Source organism: Tasmannia lanceolata, unplaced genomic scaffold (assembly GCF_043159265.1).
Source record: "Tasmannia lanceolata isolate RefF3 unplaced genomic scaffold, GAP_Taslan_0.1 ptg000005l, whole genome shotgun sequence".
Lineage (NCBI taxonomy): Eukaryota > Viridiplantae > Streptophyta > Magnoliopsida > Canellales > Winteraceae > Tasmannia > Tasmannia lanceolata.
The window spans coordinates 9,507,773-9,532,826 of NW_027518682.1; the positions used below are offsets into that span (position 1 = coordinate 9,507,773).

Consider the following 25,054-nt stretch of genomic DNA (forward strand, 5'->3'; position numbering starts at 1 on the left):
GTGGTTCCACCTATATTTTGCTTGGTAATTTTCCATGAATAATGTGCGCAATATGAATTCCATGAACTTTGTCCTTACTGGCTAATTAATTGTCTGTACTATTCTACGATCGTTTGAGCAAGGATCATCAGCAGAATACATGGATTTTGGGGATCTTAATTTGGAATTTCGGTAGGATTCACATTGTATTTGCTGGTGACCCTAGAACAATATTCTGAGTGGTTGGTGACTTCCTGAGGGGGGATGACAATAACTTTAAAATGGTTTTATTTCCGTTTCAGTTCTTGTTATTTTAGGAAACACAAGCTGGATGCTTATAGGGGTGGTTTTTGTAGAATGTCACATTACAGTGGGCCCCACCTGAAGGAGAGAGAGAGAGAGAGAATGTATCATCGTTAGCTCCCTTAATTTAAGTCGATACGTATTTATCAACTATATTCATCACGCAACATACTCACACGTGCGCCCGTGTCAAGGCAATTCAATGCCAAAGGCCATACTCCTCGTGTTAATACCTTCCTTCCCCTTCTCCCATAGCAAACCAACAAGAACACCCCAAACCTCATCTCTGATAAACATAAACATAGACATAAATAGGGGTGTAAACGAACCGAGCCGAGCCAAGCTTGGCCAGGCTCGCGAGCCTTACCGAGCTCGGGTTATATTAAGTTCACACCCCTCATCTTCCCTGGACAGCCCTCTCTAGTGTAATTTGACTACTTTTTTTACACTATGGGGGGTGGTCCAAGTAACAAATGAGGTTCCAAAAATGAAGTGACATATTTTGCCTCCCCCTTTCACTCCTGGACAACCCTTTTAGTGTATATATTAATATATAATATATATATTTAAATATATTAAATTCTTAACGAGCCTTAACGAGCCTGCTCGGCTCGACTCGTTAAGGATTCGAGCCGAGCTTTTTTCGAGCTGAGCTCGAGCGAGCTTCCGAGCTCTCGAGCTCGAGCCAAAATTGACACCGTTAGACATAAACATAGAAATAGCTAAATAAAGATAATCTCAATCTAAATTAGTATTCTAATCTTATTATCTAAAATACCAACTGATTTATTCTTCCCGAGTAGGACCGACTAGTTCTACTTCTAATGTCGAATCCGGATCAACTAGGACAGAAGTAAAGCATGGGGTCGAACTCGTCTTTGTAACACTGTGCCATCGAATCCAACAACATCTCCGTCGAAGGACTCATGAATTTCTACGGTGATAAGAAGCGCCACGTCATCACCACCCAAACAGAACACAAGTGCGTCTTAGATTCCTGCCGGTACCTCCAGCAAGAGGGTTTTTATGTTTCTTACCTCCCTGTGGGGACCGATGGAATCCTGGATTTGGATCGGCTCCGGTCGGAATTCCGGCCGGATACCGGGCTAGTCTCTGTCATGGCGGTCAATAACGAGATTGGTGTCATACAACCTGTTGAGGAAATTGGGAAAATTTGTAAGTAGAAGAATGTTCCTTTTCATACAGACGCGACACGAGCCCTAGGAAAAATCCCAATTGTCCAATTGATGTTGAAAAAATGAATATCAGCTTGATGTCGTAAGATTTATGGTCCCAAAGGGGTTGGGGCGCTTTATATAACGGCCGTGGCGACCCCGCTGGTTGTTGGAATGGGGGCCGCTTGCGAATTGGCGATGAAGGAGATGGAGTATGATGAGGGGCGGATATCGGCTTTGCAGGAGCGGCTACTGACTGGAATTAGGGCTAGGTTGGATGGGGTAGTGGTGAATGGGAGTGTAGAGAGGGGGTACGCGGGGAATTTGAATTTATCATTTGCGTATGTTGAGGGGGAGAGTTTGTTGATGGGGTTGAACGAGGTTGCGGTTTCGAGTACGAGCGCGAGCTTGGAGCCTTCGTATGTTTCGAGGGCTTTGAGGGTGGCATACGTCGATTAGGTTTGGGATTGCGAGGTTTACGACGGAGGAGGAGATTGATAGGGCAGTGGAGCTGACTGTGAAGCAGGTGGAGAAGTTGAGGGAGATGAGCCCACTTTATGAAATGGTGAAGGAGGGGATAGATATTAAGAGTATTCAATGGGCTCAACACTGATGATGATGGGTGCATTGTTGGAGAATTGGGTTCGTTTTTTCATGTCCTGGATCGTCTTCCCCAGCTTAAATATCTGTAATTTATGAACGGGGAGGAACTAAATTGAGCTGTTTTCGTCCGTATCTGGTTACCCAGGTTTATCTTTTAAGGTATGTGAGCAAAGTTTCTGGTTTTTAGTTCGTTCTTGTCATGTTTAATATATAAATCAGGAACTGGCATGGAATTTGTGTGAATATTGCATAGAAAGAAAAAGCCTTACACTCTAGTTTTGTATGAATGTCTTCTTTGTTCATATGAACTGTAAAATATTTACTCTTCTATATCATCCAGAAACCTAATAAATGAGATAGACTATAAATCTGTTTTCTAGATTACATGTTACTGGGAGTGGTTACATATTGTAATTGTGTGGGATGGTATGCTATTCTTTTTCATCTGTGGTGAATGTATGCTATGTGTATTGAGGAATGGAAGGTTTGGCCGATTCTGCAGGGTAGCTTTGGCGAGATCAGTGCATAATAGGAAGCTACTTTGTTCATTCTAGATTGTTTGATTTGCTGAGGTTCCTTTTGGCAACCATTTTATTTCTCTTTATTGTATTGCTTTTGGAAGTTGTTCAGTCTCAATGTATCCATTTACTGCAAACTCTTTAAGTGATAGATGCTGTTAGGGCATGCCTATATCTTTTGTCATCTATATGGATTACAACACATTTGTCTTAGATACTATATGTGCAGAATTTGGTTATTTGTAGCTTAGGAATTATTAGTTTTGTTTGCTTTCATTGTCGAAATGTTTGCAAAAAAAAACTGTGGCAAAGCATGCTTATTCTTAACACAATGGGGGACTCCTATAGAGTTTCAAGAAACAAGAAATAGGTCAAAAGGAAAAAATTGGGCTCATTAGGTTATCCAATGAAAATTTTTACCCTATAGACAGTGTGCTTGGGGAATCCTTGATCATCTTGACGATCTTGCAAATAACCCCCCTGGATATGTTAAAACGGACGGCTAGTGGTGAGATTTTTTTATACCAAAAGCTAAAATTCAGGGTAGCAAGTTGCTGAGATCTGTATGGAACAATAGGCTGGATCTATTTGGAACTTGTTAAAAATCTGGGTAACAGTTAGTTAGGTTATTTCTCTTGGCTGTTCGAGCAGCGGATCCAACAGGCGGCAGGTCTATGTGGGGCAGTCTCTAAGAAGGTTACAAGTTAGCAGTTTTCTGCGGTTAGCACTCCAAACAGCAGTTCAACTATTGTGGCAGCAAGTAAGGATTTGGCATTGTGGTAAAAACTCGCTCAAAGGTACAGTTTGCAAGCTTTGCCCAGCAGAACTCAATCGGTCTTAAAACTGTGGGCAGCAGGGGTTGCGGGTCACTCAGGCTATTTAATGTGACGCTATCCTCGTGAAGGAGTGAGGCTCCCAAATGCCGACGAACTGAATTCGGCAAGTTTACTTGCTTTTTATGGATAGAAAGAGACAGGGGTGCAACACGAGGACTTCCCACGAGGTCACCCATCCTAGTACCATGGTTTGAAATTTCGGTTTCGGCTAAAAAATTTCGGACTTATCCGAAACCGAAATTTCAGCCGAAATCCCGAAATTTTGTACGCACTCACAAAATCCCGGATTTTTTTGACGAATTTTCGATCGAAAAATTTCGGTAATTTCGTTCGAAATTCTTCAAGGCATTAAAATATTATTATTTTAATGTCGATTTCGACGAAATTTCCGAAATTTCTGTTTCTGTACGTTTCGGTTTTGGTCGTCACCGAAATCCAAAATCCGAAATTATTGGTCGAAATTTAAAACCATGCCTCGTACTATTCTCTCCCAAGCACGCTTAACTTCGGAGTTCTGATGGGATTCGGTGCATTTGTGCTGGTATGATCGCACCCTAGGTTTACTTTGAGGAAACAATCGGTTGTTGAACTTTATGCAACCTACTTGCATAGGGGTAGGACTGTCAATCGGGCCGAGCTTGGGCGGGCCTGCGGTGCTCAAGCTCAGCCCATGTCTATACAACAGGCTACGAGCCGAGTTCATGCCTGACTAAATTAGAAAATTTGAATGCCCAAACTCAGCCCAAACTCCACAACGGGCTTCGAGCCGAGTTCGGGCTTGCCCATCACCTCTTATTTTCTACACGAGAAAAGACTATAAGGAAAGCACAGAGCAACGAGACCAGGTACCAGCTCAAAGACAAGTTAACAACCAAAAACCTGTTGAGCATTCCATCCAAAAAAAACCTGTTGAACGTATTCCTGTTTAAGTGTTGAATTAGAAAACCATTTAATATCATAAAGAGTAACATAGAATGTTTAAGTACCTATTTAATTAATATCTACTGTTATTTTTAAGGGCATAAAAAATCCTGAAAAATTATATAGTAAATATATTATCGGGCCCGGGCCGATAACGGGCTAGACGACCCTTGATCAAGCTTAGCCTAGATTAGAGTTACGGCTTCAACTTTTGACCAAGCTTGGTTTGGCTTGTTCTCATTTTAATTATGGGCGGGCTTTTAGCGGGCCGAACGGGCGGGCTTTGAGTTTGCCCATCCCGATTGACAGTCCTACATAGGGGCGAATAATATGGAGAAAACAGAACAGAATTCGTGCAAAATCCTGTATTACAATCTTCAAGAAAATGATCCCAATGACATTGCTTCAAAGCTGGACTATGTTTCCCTTTCCTTCTAGAATATTTATAAGGAAATTGTAAAGTTTGAAATCAACTAGGAAACAACAACAACCTTAGTTGTCTAATCAGACTACTTTCCTAAATAAGCAACCTCAAATCTAGGGGTGGCCAACCGGTTCGGTTCTCGGTTCCTTTTTTTTCGGTTCTCGGTTCCATGAACCGTAAGAACCGAACTGAACCGTAGTACACAGTAGGACTGAACCGAACCGGACCGAACATAATCGGTTCGGTCCGGTCCGGTTCTTCGGTTCTAATGGCTAATTATTAATTATTAGTTATAATTTATAAAAACTTTTAATTAAAGTTATAATATAAGTTACTTTCTTATTATAATAATAGTATTAACTATTACTTATTAATATTATAAGTAATTTATATTATTAAGTATATGTATAATAGAAATATAAAAATATTATATATATATATATATATATATATATATATATATATATATATATATATATATATATATATATATATATTCAAAGTTCGGTTTTTCGGTTCCGGAACCGAACCGAGAACATTAGACCCGGAACCGAACCGAATAAGTTCGGTTCTTCATCAGTGGAACCGAACCGGACCAAAAATATTTTTTTACAGTTCGGTTCCGGTTCGGTTCTGGTTCGGTTCTGGCCACCCCTACTCAAATCCCTCTTAGTCGGCCATCTAATGATAAATCAATTAAAAGAATAATCATCATATAACTAAAGAATCATGAAAATAAGGGGCTTCTCTTAAAATTTCAGGTAAGAAAGTCTGAAAATCTCATTATGCAAAACCAAAGAACAACGAGGTGGAGTTTCTTTGTGAAAAGTGCAAAATACAAGAAGGTTGCTTTTAATAATTTGATCTGTTGGTGAGCCACTGTAGCCATACTTACTATCCTTCTCGTTAGATCAAGTTTGTTGTTTCAAGATGCTGCCAGTTGTTGATTGCCCGATTAAGAGTTATACTATTTTATTTAACATGCTAGTCTCATTATGCTTAGTTTTTTTCTACTCATAGCATTGTATGGTGTGTGGTTTCCGAAAGAAACAACTTTATGATGGCAAGTATTGAAATAGGTTTTGCTAGTTTCTTATAAGGTTGTTGTAGTACCTGATCACCAAAGATAGATGATTCAAATCAATGACCAAAATGCCAAACTGTGTCTGGTATGTTTACCTGTTTGTGTATGAAAGAAGGTTCTGTACCTGGGTATTTTGGCAATTTCCTGGCCAAAGAACCCCATCACCGAACTAGCTCTTTCCTTCCACCAAATACCGAACATTTCACTTTTCATCATGTTATTAAGAAGTTCTTTTTTAGTAATTTCACTGGACTTCTGTTAATAATCTTAACATCGCGGTGACACTCCATTGACAGGCCTCAGGTCCTTTTGGCTGATATTTTTCTTTTATTTACATTATTATTGCTACCCTTGTCAATATAACAACAGGGAATCTAGCAACTTCCCCACCCTGCACTTCTGCAGGGAGCTTTTGTTTGTCATAATCACCACATAAAAAACAACATCTGTGGCGGTCACCATGTGCAAAAGCAACCTCTGTAAAATTGGAGGGTGCGCTTCATTAATTGGCTAACCAAACTCGTTCAACTGTCCAGGCTTTTCAGTTATTCCTTGCCATCTCATGATCCACAACATACTTTTGGACGCTTCTTTCCTTTACATTGTTTTGATTTCTTTCATTCTTGTTAAACCCTTATTTTTTCTTGCTAGTAAAACTTGGGGATTATATATAATGCTTGAGATTGATCTGAAAAATGACATTTTTTTAATCTGAAAAGACTATAAAAAATTGGCATTTTTCAATTTGATACGGAGAGTTCTTATATATATGAAAAACTGGCAATTTTCTATTTGCTAAGGGGAGTTCTTTCTGGCTTATCTATTGTGTCCTGTTTCAGTTTTCAAATGCAATTTTAGTTGGTAAAGAGAAGTGAAAAAAAAAAAAAAAAAACTGGGTACAAATTTTCAAAGTGCCTGCTTTACGTTCTCTTACCCATGCTGAGATAGTACTTTCATTTTGTTTCCTATGCAGGCAGCAAGAAGTATATGGAAGAGTGGCTTTCTTCTCTTCAGGACAGCTGAGTGACTTACTGATTGTCAGCTTGGCCCTTTTTGAGATCTTCCTCATCTCTTTCTTGTTGAAGATCCTAAGCTGTTGTACTCGTTGAGTGCGTTAGATTGGGCCTCCAAGGGGACCGTGGAAACTTGAAAATATCACTGCTGAGATCTAGGATTTGGTTCGTGTCATTTGTCCTGAGAAGATCCGCCAATGAGAAGGCTGATCGCGTAGCTAAGGATTGGGTGAACCTGCCTTCGGTTGATGTGTTTGAAAATATCCTAAGGTGTCAGATAGTCTCGTGGCGGCGCCTTAGATACCCTTGTTCTGGTCTTTGTAATTTATTGCATTCTGGGATCTGTTTTGATTTTTAATCACTGAATCTTTGTCGCAAGCTGTTGGGTGACTTGCATTTCTATGTTGGGACAGCTTGTCCCTTTTGGATTGTAATCTGATCGTTTGCTTATGAAATGAGAAATGTTACCTTACAAAAAAAGAAAGATCCTAGGCTGTTGTGAAATTAAGGAACAAAGAACAAAAAAAGGGAAAAGAGAGAAAAAATGATAAAAAGAAAACATGGAAAAATGAAAGGAAATGTGTAGTGACCATGGTTTTAAATTTCGGATTTCTGTCAGGACCGAAATTTAAAACTGAAACCAAAATTTAAAAATTTTGGCAGAAATTATAAGATTTTCACGGAAATTTCAGTTTTCGGCTGAGGCCGAAACTGAAATTTCAAACCTTGGTAGTGACATGGATAGCTGCTATTCTCAGCTGAAATGGAGAGAAAAGAGTAAAGAAGATGCCAGCTTGTACTGGCCTCAGAAGCCAATTTCATTTGACAAGGTGTGAAAAAAATGTAAATGTTGAAACTCAGTATTCCTCCTCCTTTTCTTCTCGGCCCGCCCCGCCCCGCCCCGCCCCGAAAAAAGAGAGCACATAACTCATAAGTACACTGGAGGGGTGGCCCGGGGAAGAAAAGGGGGATGATACATCACTTTCTTTTGGTATACATAGCTGATTCTAGGGCAGTCTCCTTCCATCTAAAGTCTTTTTCTTCTCACTCTAGCATCCGCTGGGACTTTTTATTCACGCCTTGGTAGCCGGGAAACTCTGTTATACGGTCACCGTCTCAGCCTTATTCATGTCTATTTATTCCCCCAACTCTTGGATTAGAGATCTGTGAAAACCAACATTAGAGCTGCTTGAAGCCCCTCTCACTTGTCCACCACATCATCTTCTTCTAACAAATTCAAGTAAATATTCTCTTTCCTTGTTTTTCTCTTTCTTTTAAATTTCTTTTGTAAGTTTTCTTCCTAGGTTTGAGCTTCAAATTCGGTTTAATCTTCGACCAAGGTCATCAAACCTTGCACTTTTAGATTTTTTGTTTTATAAAATTTGCATCACTTGCAAATAACTCATGAAAATTGGCAATTTGAAAAGAGTAAAGTGTTTGAAACAATGTTGATTTATGGTTTCAAAGCATAGATATGTTTCCCTTAATTAATTGAGTCCTTATTGACTGAAGTAGTAAGAGGCCTGAGATTGAGATTATTTCAGCTTGAAAACCAAAAGGTCCATCACTACAAGAGAGGAAATAAATTTTGGTTGATCTACTCCTCTTGCCAAGGTATTTCCAATATCTTGTCACTTTGATCGATATGCCTTAATTCTCTACAATGACAATGATTTCTACAAGCATATTAGCTTTGCAATTACCAATCACATTAAAAGAGTCCCAAGGAGCTTTTGACATAAATATGATTGTTCGATGCACTCATTGGAAATTTCTCCTTATACTTGAGCTGTTATGTGCTTCTCTTTTGAATAAACATGTGATATATATATGGGATTAGAGCAACATTTCAAAATGCGGATTTGGACCAAAACACATCCAAAACAAATCCTAGTCGACTTGGTGCATTGCGGTCGAGCCGAGTGCTCGGTTGACGCAATCGTAAATCGGGATGGTCAAAGCAGTTTTTGTTGAATTGGTAGTGCACAATGTGGACTCCGACAAGAACTCGACCAGAATAAGAGGGAGTTGGCTCAGGCGAGTTGACGATTGACATGGGGAGTTTTGAAATATTGAATTAGAGTATAAAAGGTTATCCACTGAGTTTTGAAACAGTGGATTAGAGTATAAAAGGTTATATACTGTCGTAGGTATCTCTTCTTTACAAAGAGACCTGAGATCGAGGTGGCTCTAGCATTAAAACCAAAAGGTCCCCCACTACAAGAGAGGAAATGAATGTCTGGTGTGAAGGGTTGGTCGGTTTACTCCTGCAGCCAAGGTATTCGCTATATCATGGCACTTTTGGGGATGTGCATCTAAAACCTCTTCATGTTTCACTAAATTTCGAAAATGCATTTTACTTTGATCCCTAGTCACTACAGATATTTTTAGGACAGAATACTTATTCATCAGGAATTTAGATTCTTTGGTAATTTGAATATTTTCTTTTCTTTTGGTATATAATATGTATGGTTTCTTGTTTCAAAAAAAATATAATATCTATGGTCTGCTGAAGAATTATAGAGCTTTGGGTTCTTTCATTTTCGCTGAACTCAGGGTATGGCAATCCCGACCCTCTTTCCATTTTGTTCTTCCTTTGTATTTCAGCACCTTGAGATGAATCTCATTGCAATTGGATTCAAAACATCCCTTCATTTTTCTTTCATTCTGTGTTCTTCTCATTCTCTGCAAGTGCAAAATCTAACTCTAATTTTTATGGTTCAGTCTATAACACGTCTAATTCAGATAAACGCCATTTCAATTTTGTGAATAATAACCATTTTATGGTGATAAATAGTTCATTCTTACATTGTCCAATTTCAATATCCAAGATTCAAACCCATCTCCTGTTGAACATATTGATCATTTACTGGTGCAGAAATCTTTGTGGTCGACTAATTGTTTGCGAGCTTAGCTTGATTGTGTTATGTTGACCAAGGTGACGTTCTTTGAACATGAACTTTTGTTAATATGCCATCTTTTCTCTCGAGAATGGATCCATGGTATTATCAGGACATCCGCTCATTTTTTTATCCTAGGTGGTCTTGTTTGTGGTGTTTTGAAGCTCATTGATTTGGCTCGGAAGTCAGACGAGTCAATGCAGTTTGGGGCCGTTGCATGTTCTAGCCCAAAACTCTGCTGTTTTGGCCCAGTCAAACAAGAATCTAAATCTAAATGTGACTGCTCATAACAGTATCTCACCACTTCTGCAATACATAACTCAATTCTTCATCCCTTTGTTAAAAAGAAAAAATGCAAAACCTAAAGAACTTGAGATCTTTGTCCAAGTAAAAAGCAAAACCCATCTTATTCATGTTGTTCTACTGACTTCTTTTCTTTCCTCCTTGGCCTCAGCCTCGGGTTGGGAAGCGCCAACATTAATTAGAGTCACACTCTCAATCCCCTCACTACTTGGACTATCACTCTCAACACCCCACCCCCAATGCCCATCGGAAGTTAATTTCTTCTATTTTTTCACTTTCGAAACCCTTTAAAGAATTTGTTTGCTTGTTAGACTTCCGGTGGACGCTTGGTCACGATTTTTTGTGGTGCGTCGTTGCCAAATTATGCTTGAGGCAGTCTTTTGTATATCTCATGCAAAAAGCAAAATCCTTGTTACCCATCTTATACCTCAAGGGACTCACTATTTGAACGAGTGCTCAATCACAAATAGGCCCACCACTAATAGTTTCATATTGATAATAGAAATTCACTGGAAGCGATAATTCCTGACTCCGTTGAACGGTTAGGGAGAATCACAAAAGAACATGAGAAAAAATTCAGCCTCTAAAATCACTATATAGATGATTTTAGAATAGGAAATAGGTCTTACAGGTCCCTCTTACACTTGAACATTAAGAAGCTTTAAGTTAAAAACAAAAAAAACAAAAAATCAAAATTTTCAACCCTTTGGTGGATTTTTACTGCCCTGGATGTGCATGCGTGGTGGGCGAATGCCTTTCATCAGAGGCATGTGCCTCAAGTGAAAGGTGTATGCCTTGTTATGCCTTCCATACGTCTCTGCCCTAAAAACGTAAACTTTTGTGGTTGTCCTCCGTTTCTGCTGCACCTTGAGGCATTTTGAGGGCGCCTCACAGCATATGCCTCCCACACCTTTTAAAACACTGAGTGGGATCTAAAGATAGTCTTTTAACCTGGTCCATGTCAGAAACAGGATGGTATTTACATCCTCGTTTGGAACTTTTACGTACTCATCACCGTTAGCTTTCTTTGTACGGATTGTGAATTTTTTTTTTTACCGAGAATATGCAATTTCATCATGCTTTTCATTAGTGATCATGTGGTAAAGGTTCTATCTACAGGCTAAGCCTTTGAGTACAGATTGCTATACAAGATGGTCAACGCCATCAAAGGATTGCTTATCTCGTGGTAACTATCTGTCTATCGTAGCTTTACCATGTGTTTCTCAAGCTCATTTGTGTTGCAAATTTTCTTAGATACCTAATCAATTGTGCTTGTGCCCATTTCTCTTGATGTCTCCAGTGACATACCTATGGCGCAATTCATTGTCAATATGAATGCGGCTTTGCCTGCTTCTCAGAAATTTATAGTACACATACTCGACAGCACTCACATGTTTGTGCAACCCCATGTGGCTGAAATGATTAGGAGTCGCATTGCCGAGTTCAGAGACCAAAACTCCTATGAGAAGCCCGCATGACTTGTTGCAAGGTATAAGAACTTCAATCCGTCTTATGAACAGCTGAGAACCCAAGTCTACTGTTTGCAAGTTACTATACAGATGAGCTTGGCCTTTTCTTTTCTCTTCTGTTTTTCGAATTATGTGCAACTTAGGTTTCTTTAACAGATTAAATTGTGTGTACCTGCAGAGAGACTGGAGGGAATATGATATTTTTGCTTGAGAACTGCCTGGAGTCACTTTTTCTAGAGGCTTTCCATTGAACTTTTTTTTTTTGAAAGTTGACTATTTCATTATATTTAGGAGGCATTTGGGACCAGGAGTCCCAACCTGCTTTACAAAATATTAGAGCAAAGGCACAGGCATACCCGAAACCAAATTGAAGGAACAAAAGGTAAAGATAAGTACAATATCCTAGATTACTCCTTCCATCCTTACAGCAGCCTGAATTGGGTTTATAGGAAGGATGCTAGTTCAATTTCTTCCCTTTGGGCTCCAGCCTTAGCTAAGCTATCCGCTACCTCATTCGCCGACCGCCTCCGGTTCAATCCTCGGGTCAAGTATCCTTATCAGATCCAATATTTTCGCCACTAGTTCCTGCAATCTCCAGGGTCCCTTATGCTCTGTTTGGATGCCGGTAGATGTAGGGAGGATTTGGAGAAGCAGAAGTCAAAGGGAGATTGAAAGTAAATCAAGAGGGAATCAGTCAAAGAGGAGATTGAGAGCAAATCTCCCGTAAGGTGTTTGGTTGGTTTGGGAGATTTTTTTTGGAAAATGTTATTGGCACTATTGTATTTTGATGAGGGCACTCTCACTTTATTAAAAGTATAGTACGGCCCGCACCATTGGATGATCCAAACCGTCCATTAGATGGGCCACAACCTAAATAGGTTGTGCTCCAAAAATTATTTCCATAGGTTGATCCTAACCGTCCAATCCATAGAGGGTTAGGATCAACCCTCTAACATTCAGATCGGAGGGTTAGGATCAACTTACGGAAATGATTTTTGGGGCACAACCTACATGGGTTGTGGCCCATCTAATGGACGGTTTGGATCATCCTATGGTGTGGTCCATACCGTACTTTTAATAAAGTAAGAGTGCCCTCATCAAAATACATCAAAATACAATAGTGCTGATAACATATCCCTTTTTTCTTTTTACAGGAATTTGCTAGCGACCTTCGCCGATTCCACTTGCTCGGCCTGTGGCCCGTCCTTATGCAAAGATTCGAAGAAGTAAATGGGTGAAAAAGGTGGCTAGCAAAAATATAGAAAAAAAAAAAGTAATCATTACGTTTATTAGACTTGCTATAGGTGTGTGGTAAGTTTTAAATGAAAAATGACCGAAAAATGGTAATAAAGAAGGAAAATTACAAACAAAATATGACAATTAACAAACAAAACTACTCATGAAAGTTATAAACTTATGATAATTACAGAAAAATTAAAAGAAAATGCTATCAACACTACCGTATTTGTATTTTGATGGGGGCACTCTCGTTTATGAAAAGTACGGTATGGCCCGCGGATGATCCAAACTGTCTATTAGATGGGCTACAGCCTAAATAGGTTGTGCCCCAAAATTCATTTCCATAGGTTGATCCTAACCCTCTGATCTGAATGCTAGAGGGTTGATCCTAACCCTCTATAGATCGGAGGGTTAGGATCAACCTATATAAATAACTTTTGGCGTATAATCTATTTAGGCTGTGGTCCATCTATTGGACGGTTTGGATCATCCTACGATGTGGGCCACACCGTACTTTTAATAAAGTGAGAGTGCCCTCATCAAAATACAGTAGTGCTGATAACATTTCCCAAATTATTTGCCGAGAATTTCTCCCCTTATTTCTTCGAAATGGTGAAATTTCTCGGGCGAGTTTTGAGGCTGCCACGTCACCGACAAGCGACCGAAATCCACGGCGGTCAAACACCCCATTTTGCTTAAATTTCCAACCAAACACACTCGGGCGAGTTAGGGCGAATTACTAGAATTACATATGCTGCTATTTCTCTCAAAATAAGAGAACCAAACAGAGCATTAGAGAAAGAGAAACTAGAGGCCCAGGTTACGGCATTGGTAGTCCCCTTTGACAATTAGAGGATGTTGGTTGTGCTCAAAAGCCCAACGCAATCTGAATAGGAGAGTCCTGATTTCCGCTTCATTTGCGTCACAGATACCAGCTGGTCCAGAAAAAGTCATAACCATCAAGGCACTAGAGTTTCTGATAACTCCCCCTATACCAGCCTTCCCTGGATTACCGAGGGAGCAACCGTCAAAGTTAAGTTTTAGCCACGCCAGTGGCGGTGGAACCCATTTTGGTTTGGGTTTGATTCTGATTGGTTTGTCCCATATAACTGACCACCAATTCCTTATAAGATCACCCATCCCATAGGTAGTTCGTTTCTTAGGCTTTCCATTGAACTTGATTGATTTTCAAGTACCTTCATCCCCTTTATCTCAGATCTGGCAGCAACGGTTGGAGTTTTCCCATTGAATTTGATTGATTCCCACTTTCCTTATCCCTTTGAATTTGATTGTCAGCAACAGTAGGATTACAGGTTTCCCACTGAACATAATTTATTTTTTTAGTTTACATACTGCCTTGCATCTTAGACCTGGCAGTAACAGTAGGATTAGAGCCTTCCCATTGAGCTTGAATTGATGTTTCAGTTCATCGCCTTGATCTTAGGCTTGGCAGCACCAGTAGGATCACTAATCAGCGTTTCAAATTGAGCCGCTTTTCTTAGACTATTTGCTAATCTTGCCATTCAGAAACAGGTAGTGTTCAACAGCTGGAAAACAAAGGTGCATTGTGTAAATTATCAATACGTGACTTGAATCCATGTTTCAGCTCATCATCCATTTTACGATAGTTTCAATCGGATCCTGATAGCCCAAGACAGTCCCATGTGGGCTCAATGCCTTTTCATATGGGAACAGTATTCCAGCGAGGAATATGGGAGGAGCAAATCTTGCAATAAAATAAGGGCTTTCTTCTGAACTACAGTCAGACCAAACTTACAGCAAGAGAACTGAGAGCTGGTACTTGCGCCTTTTTGGTTTATTAATGGTGCCAGTATCAAAGTAAGTCGTGTGAATAACAGTCCCTTGCGCCTTCTGAACTGCAGTCATGGGTGTTCGAAAAGGGTGGATTTATCACTTCCCTTTCCAAATTCTCCTTTATTATGAATTTACAGCGGGCCCTTCATGGTTCGATGACACAAACCATTCATTTGTTGGGCTCGAACTAGGTAGGCCCTTGCCCTGAAAATCATCTCCATAGAATGATCCTAACCCTCCAATCTGTGGTGGTTTTCAGGGCATGGGTCCATCCAAGTCAGGGCGAACACACGTTTTGGATCATCGAACCATATGTAATTTTTTTAAAATACGTGCACCTACATGTGGGCACAATATAATAACTCTATATTTCCAAATTCCTTCATTTGTTGAAAGGGAGGGCCACCATGACAGGCACCAAATTGCTTGTTATATACCAGAAAGAAACATATGAACCTACGGGAAAACATGCTGGTTTGCCATGTGTCGAATACAACATTAGTAGTCTATGATGAAAGGACCCATGTGTTTAATAAGACGGGGCAATGTTAGAGTGGCTGTCTGGGACAATCCTAAAACAAGCATGTCTTTATATCGTCTGCTTATTTGCTTTATGATAAGAACACAGCGAACACCAGCCTCATGATCTGAAGATGATCTCGACTGTACATCATGTGTGAGGTCTCTTAATGTGCTATAATTTTCTTCCTTTTAGTATGATTTAATTGTTGCCTGCCAGAAAAGGAGTCTCCGATTTTGCTAAAAGCCAATAATTGCTAGACCATGATAACCCAAATCCTTCAAAAGCCCAACGATACTTGGATAAGGGTTAGGATACAACTCGGATATTCCTCATCCTGTTTTATAAACCTTTTTCTTCATAATTAGTTAATGCTCGATTAATAGGGCTTGTTTTGAATATTCTTTGTTTTTTTTAATTTTTGTTAGGTAATTTGAATATTCTTGAGTATGATATAATTTAGGGAGATGATATTTTCACTCCCGTAAATTACGTGCACGCTTCCCTCATAGCTTGATTTGACGTGAAAAGTGGGTGAAAATATCATCACCCTATAATATATCCTATTCTTTTGAGGGATTTGCTAAACTCCATCGCAAAAGGCTTTTTGCGGTTGGTCTGTTGCACGCATGGTTTAAAATTTCGACCGAAATCCGAAATTTCGGTTTTTGGTGGGGACCGAAACCGGTATTTGGCGAAATTAGAAATTTCGGAATTTCGGTCCGAAATTTCGAAAAAATGGCTTCTTTTTTTTCTTTTTTTCTTTTTTTTTTTAAAGCATTACAAAATTTCGGTTTTAGTGAAGACCGAAACCGATACCGAAATCAAAATTTTAAACCTTGGTTGCACGTCAAACCATCCACCTCAGAGACAAAAGCTGTTGTCTTCATTAATGACTGGTCTGACGTGCGACGGACAAGCCGCAAAACCCTTTTGCGATGGACGTTAGCAATTCCCTTCTTTTCAATTTCTTTTTCAAAACATTGGGGACTTGCTATTTTTTTTTTAGGTAGATGATATTTTTACCCCCTCGTGCAGTACGCATTCGCGCCCCTTATAACGTGAACAGTGGGCAACTTTTAATGCTTTTTGACATCAAATCACCTTAAAAGGGGGGCTAATGACTGGTCTGACGTGCGATGGACCAGCCGCAGAACCCTTTTGCGATGGACGTTAGCAATTCCCTTCTTTTCAATTTCTTTTTCAAAACATTGGGGACTTGCTATTTTTTTTTTTTTTTAGGTAGATGATATTTTTACCCCCTCCTACAGTATGCATTCGCCCCCCTTATAACGTTAACAGTGGGCAACTTTTAATGCTTTTTGACATCAAATCCCCTTTAAAAGGGGGGCTAATGCGTACTGCAGGGGTGAAAATATCATCACCCATTTTTACTTATCAACAATGATTGAGCACACTGTTACTGCCTAAACGATGTTCCACTTGCTATTTGAACCATACATTGGATCAATAAGACAACCCAGTGGAGCGCAGTTGTGCAACATGATGTCTATAAAAAATTAACTTACAAAATAACGTAATTAAACTAGATTTTGATTTATTTATTGTTTACTTAGACAGGATGGTTTAATACTCTTACTCGTGCCTAACTAGATTAGTTCAATAATCCACATTTGCTTAATTCTCTGCATGATTATATCTTCGGTGGATTAAACTTCCAAATTCATGGAAACATTTCCCTTGGGACATTTGTTTTAACCCGGAAAAGAGTATAGCTTTGGGGAGGACTTCAAGATTTGATAGATAAAGCAACATAAACAAAAGGACAACGGACTGTCTTAACTATGAGATATCTATAAGTCTTAATGAACTTAACTCATATTGACAAAAGCATATCATATATTTGTTGTACTGTAATAGATCATGAGATATCTATAAGTCTTAATGAACTTAACTCATATTGACAAAAGCATATCATATATTTGTTGTACTGTAATAGATCAAGCTTACCTCACACAACTTTTCTCCAGCGCTGTTTTTGAACAGCTAATCAGTCCAGAGGCTCATTCCGACTGAGTCACGAGCTCAGGCTGTCCAGCGAGAAAAGCCTATTGCGCATAGTAGCACAACAACGGTGATATCATTTCATGCTTTGGTGGTCCACCAGGAACCATATTAGATCTTTTCATATGGTTTGCTTCACTCACCACCAACTTAGGTATGCAAGAAAAAAAAAATTGCAACCAAACAAGGATAGGTTGCAATACATTGAAAACCAATAAGTGACACTTCACAGTAAGTAGAGTTTTATGAAGCATCAAATCAGGCCCTAAATCTTGAAAACTCCAACTGGTTTTGTTTCCGTCAATCCGGTAGCGAACCTTGTTGTTCCTTGGTAGTGGCAGACCAACTAACCAAGGCCAGTTCCTATCTCCTTGCGTGGCGCATCAGCCTTGATACGTGGGGGCCTGATTATTCGATCAATAAGCCCATACTCCAGAGCCTCTTGAGCATTAAAGCGCTTCATCCGCCTCAAATCCTTGTTGATCTGCATCATTGAGAAATAAAATTAATTGATAGATACAACTCGTGTTGCAGATTGATAAATATTGAGAGAACATTACTCCCTGATTCAACCAGTTATTATGAAATTAGAAATCATGTTTCTAAGCACTGGGAGGTAAGTTTGACATGTTATGCTAACTTCTCAAATCTGGAAAAGTAAAGCAAGCAAGAAATGTAGTATTGTGTATAGGTAGAGAATCAGTTTCATCCCCCTATAGTGGTGGTGAATCGTAGATCTTTATTCTGTGCGTGTTCCAGCTGCTACTGCTGCTCGACCAGTCTTTCTTTCTCACATGAAGATATCACATTTCAATTGGGTATTATGTATATTTCTAAACTTTCACAGTTTTCGCTCGTATATTCATAACATACCATGAGCACTTTAGGGCATCCCCATGATATGTTTCCAGATACCAAAATACAACTACAACCTATCTTTGCTCAATGGGTATAGAGACACATACCAAAATACAACTACAAGTACAACCCATCTTCAACCCCCTCAGTCACTATGAAATGGGAGCACGTAACATGGTCTATTCATCAGTCTTGACTCTAGACTAAAAAATGGGAGCATGTTAGAAAAAGGATCTTAACAGTGTCTAGGGTTGGGCTAGGAGGGTATCTTAACGCCTTCTTTTTCTTCTCGTCGGAGGTATTGACTTTTGGGTTTTTCATCCAACTAACTTCAAGTCAAATATGTACAAAGTATTAACAATATTTTTTAGCGAGAGGAGGTACAGGTACAGTATGAACAAAAAAAAGAGAAGAGGGAACAAAATCTAAAATAGCTAGATGAGGGTTTCCCTGTTCACACTGATGTGGACAGCTTCCCCATCTAGCATAGATCCTATGTGGCACCCTCTTTCAAAAGACCCATAAACGAACCGATTTCGGAAGATTTATGACCAACCCCGTTTTAGCTACAAAATCTCCTGGATTTTCTCCAATCATCCCAATTACCTCTTAGCTACAAAAGCATCCTCCACAGCACTCAATATTACATCACTATTACTCCCATCTTCTTCTCCAGTTAGATCTGCACCATATCCAGCCAGGTAGAAAACTCTACCATTCTACACAACAAAAAACACCATTCATGTTTGCTTCCTATTTGCTTTTGTGCTTGATTTCTTTAATTTGGTTAGTTTCTTCGACCCGTGCATTGCACGGGTGGTCCCATTAGTATGGATATATCCCGAAATGGATCGAACATTAATGAATGAACGTGGATCCCAATCCATATTGATTTAACATCAATAGAGTCTTAACATGCAACAATTTATAAGTCAGCTGCTCTAGTCTAGACTATGTTAGCCAGAGTGCCAGATACAGTAAAGTATCGAATACAATTAGGGATCGGGCATGGAGATCCACTACACCAAAAAGTCTTAGGATGTGGTATGCTTTCGTCAATTCGGGCAAAAATCATTGAAACCTAAAAGTAAAATATGGGGATTTGTTTCCACTGCAAATATTATAATTTTTATTTATCATAGGCTCCAATTTCAAGGCTTAATCTATCAAGTTATAAAAACACAAAGAGCTAACAGAAACAGATGAGCAGTGTTGAACATGGATCACCCCTTGAGTTGCATTGTTTATCTTGCTACCATTCTTTTCATCCTTCTTGTGTTGTATGGCGTGACCTCCAAGGCCATGGTTCTTTTTGGCTGTTTATATAGATTTTCTTCACCATTCAACAAAAAAAACAATTGGTATTAATTCAATCCAGATGGCCCAGTGTTGTGGGGTATATCTCGGGACCACTTAAACGGTTTGCAGTTCACTTTTTCAAAGCTTATAGGCATTAGAGTTTATTTAGGTGGAACAATCTTTCTCGTTAGGTAGACGTTTTTCTGTTTGTTTTAGGACTTATCGTGAAGGAGGGAAACTATCTTAACATCATCAGACAAGTGACTACGTATGAATTGTACCTGTGAGGAGATTTTCAAAATCTGTAGAAGAATCAAGGGCATATGTGCGTCCATAAATGTTCCGTTTGATCATGCATGCACTTACAGACTCAAGTCCCATTTATGTTTTTGGGTTTGTTGTTTTCCATATTATCAGTTATTTAAAAAAAACAGTATTTGGAAAAAAGATAGAAGAAAAGGGTAAGCTATTGACTCCACTCTCCAGGCATCTTACATCTATTTGGAATGAAAGATTAAGCATGATATAATCATCAGAACTACTTCAAAGAGCTAGATTTAAAAATGAAATTTACTGTAACAAAAGATGGGTTGATAAATATTAATCCAATAGTGAAGGACAAACTCCAATTCATCAGTTTCTATCGGTTACAAAGCCACCAGCATACCAGAATAATTGGAGTAAAATCCTGCAGGTAAGAAGGCAATGGATTCAAGAAAAGATCACAATATACAAGAAATGCAACGAAAGGTGCCTTCTCTAACAGCTAAGAAGGAACTCCACTACAACCTCATAAAAGGATAACAGAGGTACAGGGGCTAAGAGAAGAATGGAAAGGCATGCCATAATCATCTTGACAGCTCCATGCTAAAATGAACCATTATGCAATATTTATCCAAGAACAACAATAAACAAGCAAGATAATGAACATGGACCATGTACGTCACACGACCAGCTACACAAGAAAAACAATGTTTTTCAGGGAGGAAGAAGGATTATAGGGTGGCAGAGATCACCCCCACATAAGTACCTCTCTACACAGTCACCCTTAGCAATCAGATCTTTATTCTGTTTTCTGTTCTGTCTTAATAAAGTTTTCATTCTTTGTTAAAAACAAATCGAGAGAGAGAGAGAGAGAGAGAGAGAGAGAGAGAGAGGAGAGAGAGAGAGAAGAGGAGAGAGATGAGAGAGAGAGAGAGAGAGAGAGAGAGAGAGAGAGAGGAGAGAGAGAGAGAGAGAGAGAGAGAGAGAGAGAGAGAGAGAGAGTGAGAGAGAGAGAGAGAGAGAGAGAAGAGAGAGAGAGAGAGAGAGAGAGAGAGAGAGAGAGCGAGTGAGAGAGAGAGAGAGAGAGAGAGAGAGAGAGAGAGGAGAAGGAGAGAGAGAGAGAGAGAGAGAGAGAGAGAGAGAGAGCTATACCTTCTCACAGGCTGACCAGTTTTTTTAGACAATTCTTGAAACAGGTAGTCTTTAATTCTAAGGAGCTCATTTGCTTCATTCAGAATGTCATCGGCCTGTTGAAAGAGTTTTCAAGCTTACATCATGTGTACGAATTACAATATGGAAATATCTAAAGAAGAGCCATTTTTCACTCTACCATTGTATTGGAACGATAATTGGAAGTCAAACCTGGCCACGAGCTGCCCCAGCAGGAGACTGCAGCGCGATTCTTGAAAGAGGCATGGCAACACGGTTACCCTTAATAAGGCAGGAACAGAAAGAAGAAAAAAAATAAGGTGTGAATTCAAACATGAAATAACACAATTCAATGCACTCGAAATTATGATGTGCAATGAATTTCATAGCAAATCTTCAGACCTTCTCTCCAGCTGCAAGAAGAAACCCTGCTAGATTATAGGCATACCCTACGCATTGAGTGGCAACAGGACTTTTCAAGCTTTGCATAGTGTCGTATATAGCCATGCTAGGAGTAAGCTGTAAGCCATGTAACATTTAAATATTGAGAAAAAAAAAAGCGAATTGATCTAGGAGAAAAGGCTTTAATTTATAAACAACAGTAAAACAACAAGGATGGAAATGATGTGAGGATAATCGACAGTGTGAAAAAAAACTCACATCTCCACCTGGACCATTGATATATAAATAAAGCTTTTTTGAAGATTCTATGCTATCAAGGTAAAGCATTGTTGCCAATATCTGGTTGCTAAATTCTTCGTCTATATGTTGCCCAATAAAGATAACACGGTCTCGGTACTGCAACTCAAAAATTCTATAGTCAGAATTCTTGGAAGTGTAAAGTAAAATAGACAGCTAATGGAGCATGAAAAGTAGGACCTTTAGGTAACTTACAAGGGCATTCCATAGATCAACCCACTGCCAAGTTCCTTCACCAGGAGTTCTGTATGGTACTCTAGGAGTACCTATCGGCATCATTCTAATACGTGCGCGTGCTGCTTTCTTGGTTGAAAGCCTGCAGTCCAAGCCAGGATAATACATTCAATGTCAAATATGTGTCAATAATTGAATAACAATAGGAGAAAGTTTCTGAGAAAGAAGTGATACATACTCATCAGGAAATAAGCTAATCTAGAAGGACCAGTATAAAGAATTACAAAGGGCTACACGAGTTAATTCATCTATAGCAACAAATCCTTACTTATGGGGGACATTCATAATAGTAGAAATATCAAGGAACAAGTTCATAACTTTATGAATCTTTTACTACCCACTAATAAGGACTAATCAGCATGAGTTAGACCCGAAAATGGACTAAATTTCACTTTTAAAACCCAATTTAGTACAGAAACTACTGCAGGATATTTTGGCACAGTCAATTTGAAGGCCACTAGGTGCTGGATTGGTTACCGTACATGACTTGCTAGCTCTGTTGAGGACATTTTGGATTTGTTCTCTTCGCTGAAGATTTATTTCCATCGCCTTCATTAGGAGGCTAATGAGGTGGCTGACCATCCCTCTAGAGAAGAGAGGGGATCTCTTGCATGCATCAGCAATTGGGTCAAAGCATCTGTTAATTTATTGGCCTTCTTATTTTTTTTCTACATAGTTTCTCCAATTTTTCTTGGCTTTATCAGTTTATCCTATGCTTTCAATCTTACATTTTGTATTGCGTCATTTTATCTACTTTTTTATTTAAGGGTTACAAATAGGAAGACAACATATTTCTCCTTCTTTTTTCTTTCATTTGAAAAATCAGGAAGACATCATTTATGAGAGGATAATGGTCCAAGATTTTCTTAGCTACAATAATGTTTCAGAGTAAAATTAATCTATAAAAAATTAGATCACATGTAGAGCGCACTGATATAGCACGAGTCAAAGGTAGTTGGTGGCAAAATTTTCTTCCATCAATAGTTTATGACCATTTGATTAGTGGCTGTTCTAATTCTTTCCTCTTCTCATTTTTTTCTTTAACATCTTTTGATTCACAAAAACACATCCTCTCCCTGCCAAATAACAATTCCTTTAGAAATGATATTTTTGTCGCTTGAGCTTTCAGCCAAATGGCAATCAATCATATATACACCTCAAAATAGCTAATAGCAGGCTTAAAACCATAATCTTAGTTATTGAAAGTTTCCATATCCAAAATCATCCAGAGCAGCAGATAGCTTGCAAAAATAATCGACTTGATGAATTTTGATACTTGTTGAAAATTTCTAATCGATTCCCACGTGTAATGCAAATTTCATTAGAATCTCAACAAAAAAATTAACACAATATAATCCAAGATGAAGAGGAATGACCATAATTTGTTAATTTCCAACAGACTTTTAGTTAGAACTCCGAAAACTGACTGATGCTCTAAACAAGCTGAATTTTATATAAGAAATGAAAATAAAAATCAATGCCAATTACCATTCAAAAAAAAAAAATTCAATGTCAATTACCTCGTTTGGAGGTGCTTATGAACTCTGTCATGGAATTCAACAGTCAGGTTAGGTTTTCCAATCCCAAAACGACCTAAAAGGAGAAATGTGTGCAATAATGTAAGACAAAACATTTATAGGATAAACTTCGGAAATCAGTTAAATAGTAAAAAAAAATCATAGGAATTGAAATTATACCCGTGGATTGGGGTTTCAATCCAACAAATACCTTGCTCATACAACTGCAACAAAAATTTACGAGAAGAAAGAAACAAATAGATAAGACTAATGAAATTTTCTTCGGCGTTTTCATGGAAAAAGGATTCGGTAAAAGCTAAAGCGTTTTACCTGAAAGAAGGTTGATAATCTCCGTTTAGAGATTGAAGACCGGAGGAACCGGTCGCACAGAAAGCAGCAGTCATTTTTTAGAAGAGAAAGGAGAAAGAAAGGTGGAACAAAGAAATCTAGCAAATGAGAGAGAGAGTTAGGATTAGGGTTAGGGTTTCTAGGGTTTTGAAGATGGAAGAAGAAGATGGAGAGAAGATTCAGGGAGCCTTACTCTCCTGGAAATTGGATTTGGAGATAGGGTGCTAAATACTGAAATCACAGGAAGTAAAATTTGTAAAGGAGGTCGGGGCCCGTACATTTTGGGTGGGCCCCATGATAGATGTTTGATGCTTGAGTTTCTGATCAGTGGGTTTTCATTTGGATGGTTAGAAACAAGAGTTGTTAAATGATGCACGGCCAGAAGAGTGAACAGAAGTAAAAGGTGGGAATGGGATCCTCTTGTTCAAGCGACGAAAACGTTACGATTATTCTTCCCTTTGCTAGGCAATTTCACGGAAAGCCATTTCGCAGCTGACTGTTGCTTTAGAGAACAGCCACATGGCTCACTTTTTAGCAGATTTTGTCTGATTGCTTTTATGGGATTTGCTAGGGTCCATCACAGAAGATATTTCGCGGCTGGTCTGTCGCATTTCATACCAGCCACCTCTTTTGTCTCTATTAACGAGGTGGCTGGTCTGACATGCGACACACCAGCTGCAAAATGCCTTTTGCCATGGATGCTAGCAATTTCCTGCTTTTATTCACTTGAGGTGGTTGCTTTTTTATGCAAAATTGATCCACAAAATGGCTTTCAACAAAATTGCCTAGCAAGTCTCAATTCCCGCATGCAATTTTGGCTTGCAAAAAACAAGGTTTCATTATCACTTGTTGGTGGACTTTGAATCTCTCGTGGAGGAACTTGCATTGCTCCTTGAGAGTCTGTGAGAAGACTCGAAACATTGGTGAGAAAGGAAGCCTGGAACTCTCTCATGGACTGGATTTGCCTGACAGAGAAATTCAAGTGAGGACGAGAGCCAAATTGGACCGTTCATGAGAGAGGATTGGACATAGGACTCTTCCAAAAACATGATTAAGCTCTTGGGTTGTTATCTACAGACAAGAGATCCTTGGTTGTACTACTAGTACATCTCCCATTAAACTCTCGCACCTTCACAACAATTCTACCAAGAAAAATAATAATTCTTTCCAAAATTTAGAGGGAAATGATATGATTATGGTTAATTTAGAGGGATATTAAGATAAATTGGAGGTGCCCCTAAGTAAAAATTGAATAGGGTTTGCTGAAGTTATACTTTTTTCGTGTGTAAAAAAAATAGGAAATTTTAGAAATATTTTTTCCTTCCAAACATTCCCAGAAATTTTCTGGAATCCAAACAGGGCCTAAACAAATGCTTGCATTTATTCACACAAGCACCATCTGCATAGGAATGTGAATCCTTCCAAAATCCTCATAGCGAGATGGTAGCTGCTTCCTTTGGATTGCTGAGCACAAATGCACCTGATACACCTACTAGGATTGCCAAGAATCTTCCTTGGATTTCTGAGGTTTATGAGTGGGAGAATGTCATGAGAGATTG

The 25,054-nt window shown here is 39.0% G+C and overlaps 2 protein-coding genes and 1 pseudogene across 15 annotated transcripts; 2 read left to right on the top strand and 1 right to left on the bottom strand.

The window, feature by feature from the left end:
• Window positions 1–1,166: 1,166 nt before the first annotated feature.
• Window positions 1,167–7,354, top strand: LOC143876340 (cysteine desulfurase, mitochondrial pseudogene; annotated as a pseudogene). The gene is made up of 2 exons (XR_013250374.1): window positions 1,167–2,219; window positions 6,817–7,354. The product of XR_013250374.1 is annotated as a cysteine desulfurase, mitochondrial pseudogene (transcript).
• A 497-nt stretch (window positions 7,355–7,851) lies between these two features.
• LOC143877408 (general transcription and DNA repair factor IIH subunit TFB5-like) lies at window positions 7,852–11,742 on the top strand. Of its 13 annotated transcripts, none has more exons than XM_077379434.1 (5): window positions 7,852–8,096; window positions 8,401–8,470; window positions 11,179–11,245; window positions 11,360–11,548; window positions 11,707–11,742. In XM_077379434.1, exons 3-4 carry the CDS (start codon window positions 11,211–11,213, stop codon window positions 11,535–11,537), a joined length of 213 nt encoding a protein of 70 aa, XP_077235549.1. In that variant the 5' UTR covers window positions 7,852–8,096; window positions 8,401–8,470; window positions 11,179–11,210; the 3' UTR covers window positions 11,538–11,548; window positions 11,707–11,742. The 13 variants fall into 13 exon arrangements, with proteins under 13 accessions (XP_077235549.1, XP_077235554.1, XP_077235556.1 ...); XM_077379439.1 differs by adding an exon at window positions 9,735–9,794 and having other exon boundaries at window positions 7,857–8,096; window positions 8,369–8,470; window positions 11,360–11,742; XM_077379441.1 differs by adding an exon at window positions 9,735–9,794 and having other exon boundaries at window positions 7,857–8,096; window positions 8,372–8,470; window positions 11,360–11,742.
• Window positions 11,743–16,944: 5,202 nt separating this feature from the next.
• CLP2 (CLP protease proteolytic subunit 2) lies at window positions 16,945–23,868 on the bottom strand. The gene is made up of 9 exons (XM_077379445.1): window positions 23,478–23,868; window positions 23,328–23,371; window positions 23,151–23,223; window positions 21,592–21,712; window positions 21,358–21,495; window positions 21,100–21,216; window positions 20,911–20,979; window positions 20,704–20,795; window positions 16,945–17,615 (listed from the first exon to the last, which is right to left on the bottom strand). Exons 1-9 carry the CDS (start codon window positions 23,549–23,551, stop codon window positions 17,474–17,476), a joined length of 870 nt encoding a protein of 289 aa, XP_077235560.1. The 5' UTR covers window positions 23,552–23,868; the 3' UTR covers window positions 16,945–17,473.
• Between the last annotated feature and the right edge of the window lie 1,186 nt (window positions 23,869–25,054).